This window comes from Sprattus sprattus (genome assembly GCF_963457725.1).
Source record: "Sprattus sprattus genome assembly, chromosome: 8".
Lineage (NCBI taxonomy): Eukaryota > Metazoa > Chordata > Actinopteri > Clupeiformes > Clupeidae > Sprattus > Sprattus sprattus.
In genome coordinates, this window is record NC_137927.1 from 16951822 (window position 1) to 16971603 (window position 19782).

The window sequence follows — 19782 nt, forward strand, 5'->3', positions numbered from 1 at the left end:
TGCATATGCTAAAAGGTTATATTTAGTTTGCGGGCTGCCTCACCATTTTCATTACAAAAGTCACACGCAAAACTAATAGCCTAGTTACTGACCTCTATTTGTGTAGAATTGAGAGAAGATTGTCATGCTGTTCATAAAATAACATTGATAACCACAGCTATGATCATGTGAGGACATGAAAGATAACATTAATATTTAATATTCTAACCAACTGATTTTGCATTACTAAGCATAGATAGTTTAGCAGAAATGTTTCGTTGGTGGTTGAAAATATTGAATTTATTTGGCACTTTAATGTGGTTTCATGGTCACAGTCACTGTACATAGAGAAGGGCCCAACCACATAACATGGTTCTCATTGCTATAGTAGCTATATTGCTCAGTAGCTATGCGTATACAAATGTGTGACGTTTCTTTTTCAAAGGGAAGTACACTTGTCTCACTTCTCACTGGCCAGCTTCAGAACCCACTGTCCCGCCACACCCTACAGCAAAAGTGTCAACAACATCCCATTTAAGGTAGTAATCACCTTCAATACGAAGTAGCCTTGTCATATTTACTCATACTCATTGCATTCAAAGTGTGCGTGTGGTGTGCTTGTGGTGTGCATGCGTGTGAGTATGTGTGTGTGTGTGTAGAATACATCACGAATCTGGCCATAGTATGCCTCTTCCAAGATACCACCATATTTGTGCCTCTGTGAGAAATGATGAAATCAGATTATCTACGCGCCCCCACATCCATCCACATGATTAATAATAACCTTTATTGTGGAAAGTTTACGTATTAAGAGAAAATGCGATTAAAAGCAAAACAAGTCTAAAGTTAGTTTAAGATATATTTAAGCAACAGACATTGCTATGATCCTAATTCCCTTTTCGCCAATTTGTTAACGCCAAAAGCAAGCAATTGCATCAGTTTAAAGTGGATCCAGCCCAACCATGCAAGATTCTCTGCTAATGAAATTCTGATGTCTCTTGACCGTGGCGGAGGCTTTCGGGGACTTACCGGAAACCAAACTTTTTTTCAAACTTGGTTCGTAGCATTGCCGAAAGAGGAAAAAGAGTAAAGAAGAAACAGTTCTGACCTATGTCTATGTGCCACAGTTCCTCATTTCTAAATAATCACGACATGTTACATTTTAGATGGTTGTTACCGAAAGGAAGCGAATTAAGAACGTTCCACCCACGATAAGATATACGTCGAGTGTTTTTGTCTACACATAACGGATCTTAGTTTTTTATCATGGAAGATGTGAGTATTATGCCTCCTTGGTCTGGGCGTGATGTCTTTCTATAAGACTCGTTGATGTCATTGCAACTTCATTATTCTCGTTTCATGAACTGCTGTCTAAATCACTCAGTTGGCTATAACACTTATGGATTCGATGTATTCCAGCGTCACTTTGTTTTCTTGTTTTAGCAAGCGTTTCAAAAAGTAACGTTTAAAAACACTAGGCTATTGAAATACACTTAAAATAACTTGTGTAAAGGCATATAATCGACTGAGTGGGCTAGGCCTGCAACAGTTTCTTGGTTAAAAAAAAAGTTATTTGGCTATCAGGCTGCACATTTCACTGCAAAAGGTTAAATTATTAATTATCGGATCCATCTTAAAATACGACACATAACCGAGGTTATCTTACAATTTTGTGTTGTATAACGTTAGCCTAAGTTAACAGTCACTGTCTCTTGAAAAAGTGTTAACCTGTCAACCCACCCATCTAAGGATGCAGTCGTGTTTAGGCTACTGATGAAGGTGATACGATCACTATGCAGCCGAGGGCAGATGCATCCTTGTCAACCGCTGTAATGGGCAGGCTCATACATCTTTGTGTGTAGACCTTTCACTTGTTGCAGATTGTTCAGAATAGGCTATAGCATAAATACGTTTGGTTATTTACTAAGTTGAGGTTATCAGTAAGGTTTTACTTCGTCCCTATACCTTAGCAAGGTAGGCTACATATGGTATAGGACCGTATCAGTGACGTGCAGTCAGGGTAGGCAAGGTAGGCACTGCCTACCCTGCCAAAATTCAAACGTAAAAATGTTTATTAAATCATTTTATTTAATAAACTTGTATTTGTATTTGTACCGAGTATTCTTGTGATTTATATATGCAATACATACGTTATTCCAATTGTTTAGACGTTACGATGACAATTGTATCAGTTACGCATAAACAAATACAAAAAACCGGTAGAATAAGCAGTGCCTTTACTGTCCATTCATTTTGAACGGCAACCAAAAAGTAATATCGCGCATGCGCACTTAGATTCTGTATTATTTAATATGTACGTCGAAAGGCACAACTCTACTGTGCCTTTGCACGTAAATATGTTATGCCAGTAATCATCTACGTTACGTATCAAACATGGACCAATTAAAATTGAGATATTACTGGACATTTGCGCAGCTGACGTCATTACACCAGCTAAGCGTAATCCCCGCGAAAATCAAAGTAAAAATGACAACAGCGGTATCTACCGATATTGTGGAACTTAGACATTTCTCTAAACTCGACTTTAATAGAAAAAAAGGAGTAACTAGCAAGAGGGAGGCCTATTCCAACACTAAATGAACTTCTGCAGAAAAAGGGACCAAAAATTGTCGTTTTCAAACGGACTGGTATGACAAAAAAGATTGGCATTGTGGCTGTGCTAGTCAGGTGAGTTAGAAACTATTTTGAGCTTAATTTTGAAATGATAAGTGTGGGGTTGAATTAATGCCGACTGCAAGCCATTTGCTTTCATATTCAATTGAGCAGTGTGTGTTGCTGCTGACTGACATACATAATTGGCCGCTGTGCGGATAAAGATGGTTGCATTCTGATGATGGACATTAACTGGTGTGTGCGTGCGTGTGCGAGACTGAGAGTACGATATGTTATCGTGATTGGATTTTTTTTATATATATCGATCGACCGTGCCTGTGTGCCGCACTTGTACCTACTGTTGTCACGTAGCCTATTAGCCTAAACAATAAATAAGGTAATCTGGCTTTCATAACTCAGTGCCTACCCTCGTACTGACTTCACCGCACGTCACTGGACCGTATGAGTGATGATGCGAATCCCTCAAGCCATTTATTATTTAGTGGAATGGTTTATGGGTTTACGTGTTTAAGAAACACTTTGACATCATCCTCCATCAATTAGGCCTACTGTCTTCTGCTTTTTACTTCCTGTATTTGGTAAACGCTTCCTGAAACTCAGTAAAGTGTAAGGTTGCCTTGTTGTATATTTGAATCGCATAGCAACATGTGGGTTGGAAGTGAAAAGAAATATTCAATACAATTTAATACAAATTAATTAATAAAAAAGTATTCCTAGGAGATAAAGATCTAGATGCCCCACTGAGTTTATCATGTGGGCTAGTTGATGTGGGTTTTGTTTGTGCACAGCATTGTGCTGAAATCATTGTGCTGAAATCATGTTACTTAGTTTAGGCACCCACATTATGGCTAAATGCCTAGCTGTTGAAATTGTGTGTGAGAGAGAGTTGGGGTGAGAGTGAGAGTGTGCATGGTCTGACATCTGAACTATCCACTTGGTCATTTCCTTCAGCTTGTGAATAGGACGGCTTTTTTTTTTTTGCAGAAGCGCAAGGCTGACAATGATACACACATTCATACTCTGCCTGGCCCTTTCACATGTGACGGGAATGACTTGCAAAGATCAGCGCAAAACAATCGCCCCCTCTAAGTATTGTCCTCCCTTGTGGCTCGGGGGGAGTGTGTCTTAAATCCTGTAGATTTATTCCCCAAGTCTTCAGGCTCCTCCCGCTTCAGTGAGATTCTCTTCCCTCTCCTACATGTATTTGAACAACTTTGGGTGGGACTGGTGAGGAGCCTCTAACATCTTTTCGTCTGAAACACTATTAGAGGCAAGATCATGTGAACGCAGATGATTTGAATTTAACTCCTCACAGAGTTCAGGCCATGCAGGTCAGTCCACAATTTTTGCCAGATGCAGCCAGTTCCTGATTGAAAGATACTATACAGAATGTATACCACATGTTTAATAAGGCGTGCCTCACCCATAAATTCCCCTGATGTTGCTGAGAATGTTCATATTATCCCAGCAGTTAAAATGAAGGTGGTAGAATCTTAAATTGTTCGTGGCTGTTGGTCATGCTGACAGTTGATAAGAGATTTCTCTTTGTGCTGATCATTGGCTGGTAGTTGTATGGAAACACCACAAAACATTTTCGCTCAGCACTTCTTGAACAGAGACAGTTAACGAGTCAGTTAAATTCTAAGCATGCTTTTTAACAAAATATGCATGCATTGTCATTTTGTGTGTCAACCATAGATAAGAAGTGTCAAGCACACTAGATTTTCTGGATTATGTCATCAGTGGTCAGTGGCCACTGGTCCACTAGTCATGATTTACGCTTTTATAGTGATGACTGGTGGTGCTGCATGCTTAAACCAACTTGTGCTTATCAGGATACATGTAATTTAGTGTACCTTATATGTAGATATATTTTATTATATTTCGTTGTCTTTTATTGTTTAGTGTATTGTCCCTGGTGTATTGTAACTATGTTGATCACAAGAAAACAATGACTTTCACATCGTGCATGGTCCAATATCAGGGCAGGACATATCCAAGACCAAAAACTCATCATATGAACCTCTGTGGTTCATGGTGTAAAACAAACATTGATATGAATGTAAAACAAGTTTTATTTTAAACGGATTGTGTAACTCATCATTTGAAGTGTGTTAACTGAAGTATATTTAAACTGTCTATCCTTTTCCCTCTCAAAAGCCGGATTTTATGAATGTCCAAATTCAAAACAACCCTTAAAGCACACACAGTGTCTTCTAATAAGTGGTCTGATGTGGGCTGTTCCTCTCACCCAAATATACCCACCACTTCTCAACTCTGTATATTTAACTGTTTCATGTCAAACAGCAAGGTTTTCTTCTTTGAATGTGTTGATTCTGCCCTGGTAAGCTACATTTTACATTCAAGCATGCTGGGTGTCTAAATGTTGGTCACCCTACAATGTAACATGCAGATAACTGATACATAACATATGCCTATAACATAACATAACCGGTTTAATGTTAATTAGTTAAGTATTTCTTTTCACATTTACTTACACCACACTTGCATCGTATGATACCACGTTAGTTGATCATGAATTCGATCTAGAATTGACATCTATAGACACTATGCAGTACGGTCGGAGGTCTCAATTTATATGAGGTCTCAATTTTATTATTTACATAATAGGAGCACGATAGTCTCATTGTTTTTGATGGGACAGACATTAGATGCTACCTGATGCTCAGCATCTAAAGCTCAGCAACTCCTTTCAGAGAGGCATTTTTGCCTAAGGACTATGAACAATACCACACTGCAGTGGCAAACTCTGCACCTAGAATACTAAAATAAAGTTCCTCAAAGGGACTAAAGAATGACAAAACACATGTTTTACGTTTAGAACGACTTTAATGGTGTGGATTGTACCATCTGTCCTATGCCTCTGCTCTCTGTTGTTCTGTGACATACACAGAGCTTTCCACCCCACCCAACATTTCTGGCACAGTGCTCTTGTGTTTTATGTGCACTGTTCCAATTTTTTTTCCCCCTCTGTGGTTAGTCATGGGAGTAACAAAAGGCCAATAAGAGCTTCCCTCTCTTGCCATAGACAATGCGGTGTTGTGAGTTCAGGTCTGTGTGACCAGTTTCCTGGACAGTACCTGCCCTTTGTGGCTGCAGAGAACTCCTGTTTTTCTCGGCCTTTCCTCTCTTCTGCAGTCAAAGCACTTCCAGTTTGAATGCCAGGCCCTGTCCTTGCTAATAGCGTACAAGTGGAAAAAAACTAAATAGACGGGTCTTTAAAAAGCTATCCTGCGGAAATTCTACTCATTGAGCACTATTATGAGTCTCTTCATTCACTTATTTATCGTAATTTCATAACTAAACACTTTTATGGTTTTCTATTTCATGTTGTAAGGGAGAGTTAATAAGATGGTGTTGTGAAACCTGAACACCTTTTCAGCCAACATCGTCCTTTTTCGAGTTTTGAGTTGAGTCAACTTTTTGAGTTCTGTTATTACAGTATATGAAACTAATATGTTTGGGCATCATCTTTAAATTCATTTTGATGGCGTATGGTCAAGTGAAAGATACATACACAGCTGTCACTCTCCCCAGTCACCCAGGCTATGCACTATGTAGTTCTGTGGTCCAGGATGGACTACCCCTCAGAATGAAAAGCCTTCACAGCATGAGATTGTCAAATATATAGACAAACGACACCAGTTAACATGCTAGCAAGGTTTTATCAGTGCCAAGTGTGCTGTTGTAGGGGTTTGCAAAGTTTTTGCATGCCTTTTAGTTAATTAGTTTGCTAGTTTTAGACCAAACCTCTTTACTGTTGCTTTAACAGCTAGTGTTGATAAGTCACAAACCCATTGCTTAGGTGAACTGTCACTACTAGAGCATTGGTAGCATAGCATTACCACAGTACCAGGGCATTTTGGATATATGCCAGTAGCACACAAAGTTTCAACACTCTACTAAGTCAAAGAGCTTAACTTAGTGGTTATTTCAGTATAATAACTTCAGACTGTGTCATGGAATCAGTATTGAAGCGCCACCTACCGTTGCCTTAAAATTAAGCATCTGTCCCTGGTGTAACATTGATTATTTTCCTCCACTGTCTGTCCATGGTAGGGAGGGAAAGAGGACACAGCCAAGCCTAAAGAGGTCAAGTTGGCAGGCAAAGCCGGCTGGTTGAAGAAATCATCTGGGAAGATCTTTGGGACCTACAGGGACCGCTACATACAGCTGGAGCACACAGAGATTGTAGTGTATGAACATGAGGTATGAAGCATGACCAACGGGATCTGTAGATGATAACGTGTGAACGATGACTGGCGAAGAGTGAATTGACAAGAATAGTTACCAATTGAAAGAAATTAAATCAATAAATGAATGTTAAATAAATGAGTGTGAAAGTATGTTTAGTTTACCTTGTAAAGTATGTCTAGTTTATGTCTGAGATTAATGGGAATTACTTTGTGAGGGTGCTTTGTGTTTGACAAAATTTTATAGGAACTATAAGTATTATAATACAAGACCATGACATTTTTTGACACAGGACTTGAAGAACTGTATAGAGAGGTTGGACCTGGAAAAGTATGATAAATGCCATGAATTGCGAGGTGGATTCAAGAAGAAAAACAGACTGATATTGATAAGATCCTCGAAATGTGCAAATAAGGTAATGATAAATGTTAACTTGAATATGAATCTGTATTTTAACCTGATATTAATCTGAATCCTAACTACAATATGAATCTGAATCTTAACTTGAATACGAAAATGAATCTCAACTTGATATGAATCTTGGTTAAGCTTTCACTTAGTTCTGCTTTTTTGTTTGCTAAACAACATGTAAACAGTCATGCTGTGTTGGTAAAGATAAGTCATCGGTAAAGAAAGCCTTACAAACTGCACTCAACTGGTGGTCAAGTCAGGTGTCGGGTGTGTTAGGGGTAGTTTGTATTTCTCCCCTATGAGGAAGGTCGTAAACACATTGTTACTGCTTAAGTGCCCTGAAAAAGGGGAACTTGAATGGACATAATCCTGTAACAGTATCACAGCTTAAGGATCCTTTTTTTCAGGTCACAATAATGGGAAATGGCTATACATAGTACATACATTTTCTGTTTGTGAAATCGTACTTTTAAAATATAAACAGGAATTTTTATATTTTAGGTGACCTTAAACTGACTAGTTTATAGCAGGATTTTCAATCACACAAGTACTTATGAAGTGTGCATTGTGCGTTTAACTAAACCACTGTCAAACATATTACAAATGTATCTAAATAAGTGGTTGAAAGTCCGAGTCATATCTATGAATATCTATGAATACCCACAGAACAATTCAGGGTGCTACCCGAAATGCAATACTTTCAGGGTAGATAATGCCAGTAGAAAGATTATTGAGACTAGTGAAAGCTAAAAGATGCCAAAGTGGGGAACTATTGCGTATTGTGAACAGATGATGAAATTATATCTCTGGCGCAGTCCACAGACCCAAGCAGATGTTAGAAAGCTGTCTCTAAAAGGCAGTGTGTTAAAAGCTCCTCCAGCGCCTCCCTGCCTGTCACTTTTTCCCCTCTCCTTAATGCAGTGACCAGCCAGGAGAATGAGTCAGACACCGCTGCCTACAGATTTTAAAGGGACATACTTCTCAAACTGTACTTTTGTTTGGGAAAAACTGGATTATGTGGTGCCGTATGTGTTTAGTGTGCCAGAATAACTTTCCTACTGTCACTTCACTTGCTGGCACGTGTCACAAATTATAGAACAGCTCTGAATATCAGAGTGGAGAATAGAGGGGAAAGAGTTAATTAATTTGGATCCATTCATTTCCGGAACACAGTTCGTCTGTATATTCTTCTTCAATGTCACATAGGCTCAAATATGAGGCACCATTATTGGACAGGATTCAAATAAGTACATCTTGTATAAACTATTACAGGATGTTCCCGTTTGTTATTTTTTTGTGCTGGATTTTCCGGCCTGTATTTTTTTTGTTTTGCAAAGCACTCCTGGTGTTGGTTTATTTTTCTAAAGTCAGTGTTTCAGTATTAAGCCAGAGCGAAAAGCCTCTTGACCTGCTGCCTGAGCTCTGTAACCAGCAATTCACAATTTCCCTAGGTCAGCTATACTGCATATTTTGGGCCACCTTAGATCCAGGCAATATCCAAGCATGATTTTATTTAGTGTATATGCAGTGAATAATGCTAGACCATTTTTTAAAAAATCTAAGAAATGTACCGAAGAATCAAAGTTGTGTAAAATGTATTTCCAGATTTGACTAAAGGATATCTTGTGATACTTAACAGAACCATTCTCCACAAGTGATAGTCTCATGATTTCTAGGTCCAAGATGTAAAATTACAGGCCCAAAGCCAAGAAGACAAGGAGGCTTGGATCAAAGCATTTAGTGATGGCATCAACAGAGCAAAAAATAAAATCTTTGATGAGGTAACACCTACCCATAATCCATCCCCATATACGTAACCCATTGGCAATACGTTAAAACATACTGACCTGTGGATTTGGTCAATAAGTGGAAACATACTGACCTGTTGATTTTGTTTTGCTTCATAAGGTTAAGATAGATGAAGGCTGTTCTTTAGAGCATGTGACACGCTCAAGGCCCAAAGGAAACCGTGGCAGGAGACCACCAACGAGGATACACATGAAGGAAGTTAGTAGATGTGTTCTGTCTATACCAGTGGTTTTCAGCCTTCTCAACTGTTTGACCGCAGTCCTTAACTGATAACTGCAGGCTTAGACTTTACTATAAAGGCTAATTGTTTTGACTGATTCATTTACACTAGTCACACTAGCCATTATTTACAGTAGGGTCTTTTGTCAATATTGCTCAAAATATCTCCTCTTTCCGTGCTCCAGGAAAATGGCGATGTGCAACAAACAAATGTGAGAGCACTTACTCAACTATAACCTGAGTTCAGAGCGATGATAGTGTCTTAAAAAAGCACTGTGTTTCGCAGTTCTGTTTCAACACTACAGTGGCGATTGCTAAAAAAAGCAGATCAAGTTGCTTATATTTCAGTCTAGTCAACAGTCAATGCCAATTGTTGGAAACATCCTTATGGATGTATTTCCAGACCTCAATGAACGCAGTAAAATGCAGTGAACGTGTGTCTGGCAACACCAGGTTAGTAGAACTCTACAGTTTGGAAGAAATTGTCTTGTGTATGAATTCAATACATGACAAAAGCAACCATGTTTCCTCCCTTATGGTATGATCCTGTATCATATGGGATGGTTGGCATCCTATAGCCTAAAATATTTAAAGCGTTCAACTGCTGCGGACAGCAGGTTGTGTGTCAGGCTGACCACTGGTCTTGCATTCCCCTATGTTAATGTGCCTGTGCGGTGGGTCAGTTAGTATCCAATCTTACTGTGGTAATCTTTCATTTGATACAGGTTGCAAATGAAGCATCTGATGGAATTCTGAGACTGGATTTAGATACTACTGACAGTAGGCCTAATGGAACGCACCATGTCAACACTGAGGATAGTACCCCAAAAGGTGTCCAGACAGATGCGGTGTCAACAGCTACCAGTGACCCCACTCAGGATGAGTCCACGAATGAAGAACCTACCCCCCAGAAGAAGGTTTTCAAGCCCCCAATGCCTCCGTCCAAGCAGAATAAACCGGTTTCCCCATCAGAAGAAGAAACTCATGGGGAGACGACATCGGACAGTGGGGTTGACACAGGAGCACCACCCACTCCATGCAAGCCCTGCAGCCTTCAGGATGATTTGTCCTCTGATTCAACCTCCGTAGACAAAGACCTCAAACCCCCCAAACCTCCATCTAAAGAGATGAAGCCTGCTCTTGTGGGTGGAACTGAGGCCAAGGAGACCCCAGAGGGAGAATCAGGTGTCAAAGACAAGGAGGAGACTGAAGATAAAACCAAGGAAATAACTGAGGCCATTCAACACAATGAACAAGACCAGCCTACAAATATGGACAATGTTATTCCAAAAAAGGTCCTGAAGCCTTCAGTTGTAATGTGGGGTGCACCTCTTGTTGAAACATCCTCAGAAGCAGAAGCGAAAGAAGTGCCTGAAGAAACACAGTCCACCCCAGAGCCATTAAAAAAAAGCTCTGGCCCACCTGCCCCTCCTAAGAAGAAATCGATGAAGTGTCCTGTCAAATCAGAAGATGACGAAGAGCCTAGTGAGGCTAAGAAAGGTGAAGATAATGAAAGCTCTTCATCTAAGCTTCTCTCTGACTTGGCTGAGACTGAAACTAATACTCCCTCAATCTCGCCTGAGCCCTTGGCCGAGGTGGTTCCACCTTCGACCGTCTCAGGACAGAGCGTTGAGCCTTGTGATCTATCTGTTGGAAAGGTAGAGCAGGAGGAAGATAAATCTATAGATAGCGGACAGCACTCAGCAGAGGAATCAGAGAATGGAGACGCCACCACAACATCCACCACTGGGCTGCTGGGCAGTCAGACTAAACTTGATGGGGACAGCAGTGAGGCTGAGGAGACCGATTCATCAAACGCACAAACACAGAGCAACAGTGAAGATCCCTCCACCAATGTCGAGACTCACAACACCACTCAAGAGGGAAGCTTTGGACGTGACTCTGCCCTGGAGTCTATTGTGCGAAGCAAACCTCAAATTATGTCCCCACGCCCTCTTGTACCCCTTAAATTCAAATCAAAGATGAAGTCTATTTCCATGGGAGACCTTCTGGCAGAGTGTTCTGATGAAAGTGTAGAAAGTGACATGAAGGATTTGCAGAGTGAAGTGACTGTGGCGCTTAAAAACACAGGAGAACTTCTGCATACAATATCAGATAAGCAGACAGCAGAGAAGAATCATCAGGGTGAACTAACAGCAGAGGTGCTGCTAGCCTCAGCCATGGAGAAGCTCAGGAAAGCTGAAGAGATCTTAAGTGTGGCCAAGAGTTTCAAAGAGAAAAAGGCCCCAGACAAGGAGAGCAAGCGAAAGAGCTGGTGATGCTTCTTAAGCAGCTGTTTGGCTTGTGGCTATTCTTGCTTAGTATCCAATTTTATGCAAGTGTTTTGCTTGTGATCAAGTGCAATTTTAAGTCCATCACTTTGCTAGTATTTCTATCTTTGTACTAAGGATAATGGCTTGAAAACAAAATATTTTATATTATTTAATGTTTGTAACATACTGATATCAAATCACTCATCTATCCAACATTTTCCGTGTATTTCATAAGGAATTGAACCTTTAAAAGGGAATTTCAGGTTTCTCCATGGACTGCTTCAGCAGCCACCTGTTGATCCTCAAACTCAATGATTCCACACACAAAAATTTCAGTGTGTCCCTCGGTCCTGTAAACGTACTGTTCGCTTCACTTCAACAGTACAGTGGACGCTAATCAAAAACAGAAATGAGAAATGTACACATAAATGAAGTAGTTCGCCTGCACAATTATTTTCGTTTCAAAGATAGGACTACTTTGACCATGGGTTAACTCCAGGTACGTCTTTGCAATGACACCCCACAAAAACAAAGCACCAAGTGCACCCTAGTTTTACTTTTGGCTTTTTCTTCAGTTTGATTTAGAACGGAATGTAGAAATAGAAAAGGCATGGTAAGAAATGACCCCGATGAGATGAGATGAGATGTTTCAGAATGGTTCTCAGTGGTTGGGGACAGTGTGTTGCTAATGCAGAAGGCAGACATTACATTTACACCTGGAATGTACCTGAAACATGTTTCTTTTACATTTTTTAAGAAATGCATTGTATGTTTGATTCCGATTTCCCATTATCAAACATTGCAAATGACCGGTTCCTATTGACATTATGTTGCCCATAATTCAAAGCTCTCTGCTTGTGTTCACTGTATTTAGTGATGAAGGTACATATGTCAATTTCAAATTGTGCCCATTTCTGCACCTGTTCATACAAGGCAGCATTTGTGTAGAACACCAATAGGTTTACCTCTGCTTTCTTGGTATCTCCCCGACACTCATCTCTCTGTGCTGTGGTTATTACACAGCAGGATTTAATTTTAGTGCACAGGAACTTGCTACTTCCTGAGCACTTCACCCCACAGCAATACATGTACTCATAAAGGTTAATGCATTACAAGTAACATTTGTTTGTTGCTGTGCAAAACTTTAACCCTAGTGTAATCAACAAGTCACCGACAAAACTCCTCTCTTTGTTTCGCTTCTAACACTGAGATCAAAAGTCTTTTCTTTGTATGTACAATGCAGGGTTTTACTCAAGAAGAGCGTTACATATAACCTAGATAATGTAATGTCCTTTTATACAGATGAGTTTCCGTTTAAAATGTGGTACATTCATGTATGATTTCTGCCTGCATTCACAGTACTCGGCATGTGTGCATGCAGAGGTTAAACATAGGCATCTCAATCGTAATGTAAAACATTACTGCCTCCAATCAGTGTTTACAGTGCAACCAGTAAAATTTTCATCATTCCTGTGAATCTGGTTGGCCTAGAACCTATCCTTTTGACATAGGTTTAAAACATTCAAATATGTGAATTATTTCTTTTGAACATAAAAGTGTAAATAAGAAAATTTACTAAAAATGCTTAATATTTAAGTTATTAATCTCCTGACACATCCCCTTGTCATAGGTCACTTTGAATGAGTTTGGTAAAATGGAAGAAGGGAGTATTAAGATTGAAATGTCTGATAGTCCACTGATAATTAGGCTCCCCACTGTTAAACTGCATCACTGTTCAGTGTTTCCTGTATTATGTTTTTGACTGTAACATTGTACCAAATTGATTTACTAATTAAACTAATGCAGTTTAAATGTATGATCGTGTTAAACCTGCTAAGCATGTCTAAATAAAGATTGTTTGTACTAATGATTACTTCTCTGTGTAAGACATTATGTGAAGCAGCCATTCATTGAGGTGAGGCACAAGAGCAGCACAAAGAAATGTACCATACAGAGAAAAACAGCCCTTAGAAAGGCATTATGGAGTTTTTGTCTAAAACTAGCAAGCTAACTAGTTAGCAACAGCCAAAAGACTTAGAATAATACTTGCTAACTTATGTATTTAGGCAATGTATTTGGTGTGAAGACCCTAGGGTGGCAATCGGGAATGACAGACGTGTTCACCTCTCTCACCAGCATGAGTTTGAGGATGTTGTAAAAACTAGCTACCTGCAAAACGTCGCTAAAAAAAGTAAAAAAGATGGACATATTTTATATCCAGGGATAGCTGACTTAGCAACTCCTGCTGTTCTGTAGCAGTGTCCTGCACATCAAGGCATGCACAAACGATGCACCATTAGGACAACTAATGACGCCATATCATGAGACAAGCACTTTCAGACAAGTTTATGACAGGGCTATTAAATGTAAAATCACCAAAACCTTTCGCATAGCATCAAGAGTATATTAGACCAAGTTCAGTTAGGAAAACTCATAATATATATTAATATTTATTATGAATTATTATTTACCGATTGTAATGACACTGCACAGGATTTGTCATAAAAACATTAACCACCCAATACTGCTGCAAGATAGACAAAGAAGGTATGCTGCTACTGCGGACATTTACAGACAAGTGACATATTGCTTCTCCACGAAGACCCCCCATACACTTATAGTACATTGTTTAGGAAAGTGCCACATATGGGGACAGGTGTTTGACTACCAGGCAGAGCTTTGGTGTTGTCACTACCTGTAACCAATAGTTTCATCCCACTCTGGGTCCCAGTGATAGAAGGTTCATGTTCTGTCCTTGTGTCTGTCTGCTACAGTGGGAAACAAGACAGCTGTGTGAAATGTTTATAGGCTTTTGGATTACAGTCATTTGCCGTTGTGGAAGTAGTCACCTCCTATAATAAAAACATCCGGAAAAAACATCCGAAACATGAAATAACAAATTGTTCTGGTATACACACACACTCACTTTATCCAGTCTATATTTGTGTGGTAGTGCACCCCAACATTATGTGATGGCAAGTGTTTAAAGTACCAGGTTTATTGTTTTTAAGTTACAGGAAGGGAGATCTGAGATAAAACAAATGATCTACCTTCTTGTCTGTCTATCTGGAATAGAGCTCTTGATAGGCCGTAGTAGAGAGGATGCACATGAAAGCCTGAAAAATCTTGTATCTAGTTTCAGCAGCTGTTGACAAACTAATTGGGTATGAGTCTAAAATGTTGGTACATCAGTCTGTGTGGTTGACTCATTGGGGTATGAAAGTGAACCAATCAGTATATACTATACAGTTTCAGAACTGAATGTAGAACTGGCCATTTGCATTAGATGTGGCCGGGATGTACAGTATATCACACCACACAGGTGAAGTTAACTTGGTTTTAAACGTGCCACTGCAGTATATTAAGTAGGCTAGCCAGTACTGAGGAAGGATGTAGTAGCTGTGAAACAGCAGAAACATGTTTGTATTGGACATGGTTAAAAATAAAGGAAGTCTAGATGAAAAACAAAACAAAACAGGAATGCCTTCAAATACTTTGATCCACTAGGGTCTTTGATACTTTGATCCACTTTCTTTAGTTGTCTTTGAAATCTTGTGAGACCATGTTTCTTTCCAGTGAGAACATGGTCTCATGACTTCTATGACTCCCAAGTATTTGGTGTCAAATACATTCCTGAAAAAGTGCCAGCCAAAATATATAATTCAATAAGGTTGTACATAGCCTACATTTAGATATTCAAACAGTGCTGCGTTCACTTTCTTGAAGACATTGTGAGAGGAACTTACACAGAAATTAAAGAGAGGAACTGTGAAACCTGTAAAAACAGCCTTTTGGCACCTTATGGTTTCAGATCTTTTTTTTAATTTGTTATTCTTTCACATCAAATAGTTTAATCTCAGCGCATGGTTGCAAAACCTCCTTCTTCATAAGAGCATGTATAGCATGCCTTTTGTCCAACTCTGTAAGTTTCAATTGCAGTTAGCTGAATAGGAATTATAGCAGTACAATCTTAAATTCTCCTCTAAATTTCCCCCAAACTCAAGCTGAGAGACATACAATATCGTAACAGGTAAGTTTGTACTTTTCAAAAATACTAACTGAAGCTAATAGAAGACAACTCAGTTACAGTATACATGGATTAAGAGGTCATTTAGCAACAGGGACACATCAGACCATGCCCCCTTTTGTGGGAAAAATCTATCAATAACAACCTTGTTTTTGCATCCCCTTTGAACTATGAACATTTATTTGCCTTGTTGTGAAAGTGGTATTGGAACTTCCCTTTTTAGTGTGGCACTCTTTTTCTAAGAATGTATTCTAGCCATACAAATTAATTCATACTGTATCTGACACAGAGAGATGCATTGCTGCTGCTTGAACCCTGTGTCTTGGCAAAACTATGAGCCCCATATAGAATTCAGTGTTACACGTTTGCATATCCTATGCAATGGGCAGCCGTGGCCAACTGGTCAGGGTGTCAGGCCGGAAACCGTAGAGTGGCCGGTTCGATCCCCGACCAGTAGGAAAAATATGGGCGGGGGAAGTGGTAGAGCACTGCTCTCCCATGCCCACATCCACGGCTGAAGTGCCCTTGAGCAAGGCACCTAACCCTGATCACTGCTCCCCGGGCGCTGCCAATGGCAGCCCACTGCTCCGGGTTACTGTTACTTCACTTCACTTCAGCGTTGAGCCTATCTGTTGGAAAGGTAGAGCAGGACGAAGAGAGATAGATAGAGGACAGCACTCGGCAGAGGAATCAGAGAATGGAGACACCACCACAACATCCACCACTGTGCTGCTGGGCAGTCAGACTAAAGGGAACATAAATAGCTTGGAGTTTTCTCAGAATTTCAGAGCAGGTTAAACACAATACTTCAAGACTGTAATAATACTAGAAATATGGGAACTTAAGTAGAAATACTTATTAAATACGTAGACGGTAGTAATGGACTGTGGACAATGGACTGCGTCAGTCTGTTAGGCTCTGACGCCCTCTGCTGGCCCATTTGAAATGTAACAAAAGGGACAGTATCAAATGTAGGCCTACTTGTGTGCACAAGCTTTTAGAAATCCCCGTTTTCATTTAAGTATGGCTTTAGAGCTGTAACCAACTACATGCTTCGAGGGGTGTTTTGAATGATAATTATATGTTTCAGACGATCTGGGACACCTTTGAAATTGAGATTCATAAAAGAGCTGACCCATGGGGCCATTTGATTAAAATGTTAATTTGTTTCGTAATGTATGTTTTATAATGCTTACATTTACCTGTAGAAATATGAAGAGAGTAAGATAAATGTTTTGTGAATTTATTTTATTGCTTTAATGTTGAGGATGATGAGCCAATCCCATTTGAGGTCAAAGGACAGGGAAGTAGGCCTAAGTGGAGTCAATCGACGTAAGGAGAACGGGAGAAGTTGAGAGATAGCAGCCTGCAAAGAAGAGTGTTGTAGCCTATAGTTAAATACAAACAGTTTAGTTTAAGTATTCATCATTATTATTAAAAGTGTTCAACCAGGACAGTTTTATATTAGTAATGGTGTTATATTTAAATAGTTGAGTGGATAACTCAACAATATAAAAAGAGTTTAGCTGCTGACCAAGTGGCTAGTGATTGAGCACAGACTTTGCTGCCAAGCTAGCGACCAGCAAACGTCAGTGGTAAAGCCTGTGGAAACTCAACATTGTCATCTGCATAGGTCCTCTCTTCAAGTTGACTCATCTCGTCATCCACGAGGATCTTCGGTCAGTCTGTCCTCCACCTGCTGCCGCCCTTCTGCCGCTGTGCGTTTGGCTACAACATCGTTAACCAGAGGTACTCACTCATCTCACTTTTATTTTGTGCCCTCGTGGTGATGCAGCCATTCTGTTTACGGCTACAACGTACCCAAGCTAGTCAGGCCTGCAGCGTTTGAACTGTATTGAAAAGTTATTAGGTTGCCAGCTAGTTAGTATTGTTTTTCAGGGTGAATATAATATGTCATGTTGAGGTAAACGTAGGCCTATGTGACAATGATATGGGAAACGAAAATTGAAGTACTGATCTGTTTTTCCTAAAGTAAATCTTTCAACTTTTTTGTATAACAGTTGTGTGTACTGATTTTTTTCATATTTCAAGTTGGCTTAGATTAGTAATAACTACTAAAGGTAAGTGAATGATTGTAGATATACTGGATTAATATTGTCAAGTTCATTAGTGAAACCCTGAGTGTATTTTTGTTAGTTTAAAGCAGGGGTGTCAAACTCAAATACACAGAGGGCCGAAATAAAAAAAAATGGGTGTAAGTCGTGGGACGTATGCTACCAACGCGGGGACAGTGCATTGTGGGACTTGCAGTATTTATGGTGCGTTCGACATTCCAGCGGCCGTGGCAGACGAGCTCTGATAGATAGATTAATAGGAGATAGATGGATACTTTATTAATCCTCAGGGAAAATTAGGCGAGCCAAATAAAATTTCACCGTCGCTCATTCAAATCAATGGAACTTTTTTGCAACATTCTGAGAAGCCGACGGGCCAGATTAAATGGCTTGCCGGGCCTGATCAGGCCCCCGGGCCTTGAGTTTGACACATGTGGTTTAAAGAATTCAGGTTAGCCACCCACCTCTCATGACAGCTCAACCAAGCTAGAGAGGTGCTACAGACAGATTTACTGCCCTCTGATACAAGCTAAACCTAGGTTGGGGGGTGTCAAAAACAATAAAATCCCAACAGCAGGTAACTCAAAAAATGTCCAGCTGCTTTGAGGGGATGCCAAAACGACTAAACATTTCATGCAACTGCCACTGCGTTCTTGATCTGGTAATGATTCAGGCCATTTTGAGAAAGTCATTAACAGTGACCAAGACCAGTGCCCTGTTCCGATATCAATATTTCCATGAGTACACTTATACGCAGTACACTATCCGCACTTACTAAGTACGCAGATTCTCAGCAGGTGAGTGTTGTTCCAAATCTAATACTCCGTGGTGCATATACCGGAAATTACGATTGCAACAAGCCCCATTTAGCATTGCCCATAGTGGACTCTATGATGTTAAGACACACATGTCTGCCATCAAACACAAAACAGCCAGCACCCAAGTCCAGGGGAATAATAGTCTGCTGTCAATGGGTTTTGAGACCCAGTCCAGTGGCATGACCCTGACTGAGAAAGTCACCTTGATTTTATTTTATAAGGGTTGCATTTTGTGTACAGAAACTTATAAAATATGAGATACTTCCACCATAATATGAAAAGTTTGCCAAAATACACTATGACACAGCCAAATTCACGTGATTAAGGAAAGAGAGACCCTCTCAAAGTGAGCTTAAAGTCTATGAGTCTACGTTTGTAGGCTGAATGCCAAAATATTGTTTCTTTTACAAGTACATATCAACATTTTGCCCGTTGCACCCATTAACGCAGTACAGATTTCACTTAAGGAAAAATACTAATTTACTGGGGAAAATACTAATTTTGGAACCATTGAGTACAGATTGGCACACCACAATGTTGGCAATACTGCATCTGCCTGAGCCGGGGAGACGTGCTGGACCCTGAGGAGGGCGAAGACGGTGAGGCTGGAGCAGCAGAGGAAGAGGATCCAGGACGGGAGGCAGCACCTGCAGGCACCTCCTCTGGAGCTGAGGAACGAAACAGATAGGCAGCGTTGTGTTATGCACCTGACCATGACTACATTTAATTAAATAATTTTGGCCAATTTCACACCTGTGTACGAACATTGATTTATTTATCAAACATAAAATATTCAAAAGACATTCAAAAGAATAACAACAACATAACATAAATGATTTGAACACTGAACAGTAAAAACATTTTAAAATGAGGTAAAAACACAAAATAAATTAATAAATAAAATTATTCATTTTGGTGCCAGCCTGTCTAGAATGGCCAGGAAGCGTTCGACCCTGGCTGCAGGCAGCTTCCTGGTCCCTCCTCTCATCGCTGGCTGCAGCTTCCTGGTCCCTCCTCTCATCACTGGCTGCAGCTGCCTGGTCCCTCCTCTCATCACTGGCTGCAGCTGCCTGGTCCCTCCTCTCATCCCTCGCTCTCACTTCCTCTCTCCACCTTTCCTCCTTGGCCAAGGCCTCCTGGTGGTACCTCTCCTGCCTCTCGTATAACTCCTTGTACCTCCTCTCTTCTCTCTCTCTGCCTGTTCTGCCCGTCTCCTCTCCTCTCTCCTCTCCCCTCTCTTCGTCCTGCATTTTCCTCCACTCCTGCTCATCTTGGCTCCTTAGCTCGTGGAGCACTTCCACCATGTCCACCCGCTGCCTTTT

The 19782-nt window shown here is 40.2% G+C and overlaps 1 protein-coding gene across 1 annotated transcript; it reads left to right on the forward strand.

The window, feature by feature from the left end:
• Positions 1-1164: 1164 nt before the first annotated feature.
• plekho2 (pleckstrin homology domain containing, family O member 2) lies at positions 1165-11546 on the forward strand (the record flags this gene model as incomplete). Its single annotated transcript, XM_080843518.1, has 6 exons — positions 1165-1254; positions 6694-6843; positions 7121-7243; positions 8916-9020; positions 9148-9246; positions 9993-11546. Exons 1-6 carry the CDS (start codon positions 1246-1248, stop codon positions 11544-11546), a joined length of 2040 nt encoding a protein of 679 aa, XP_080699644.1. The 5' UTR covers positions 1165-1245.
• Between the last annotated feature and the right edge of the window lie 8236 nt (positions 11547-19782).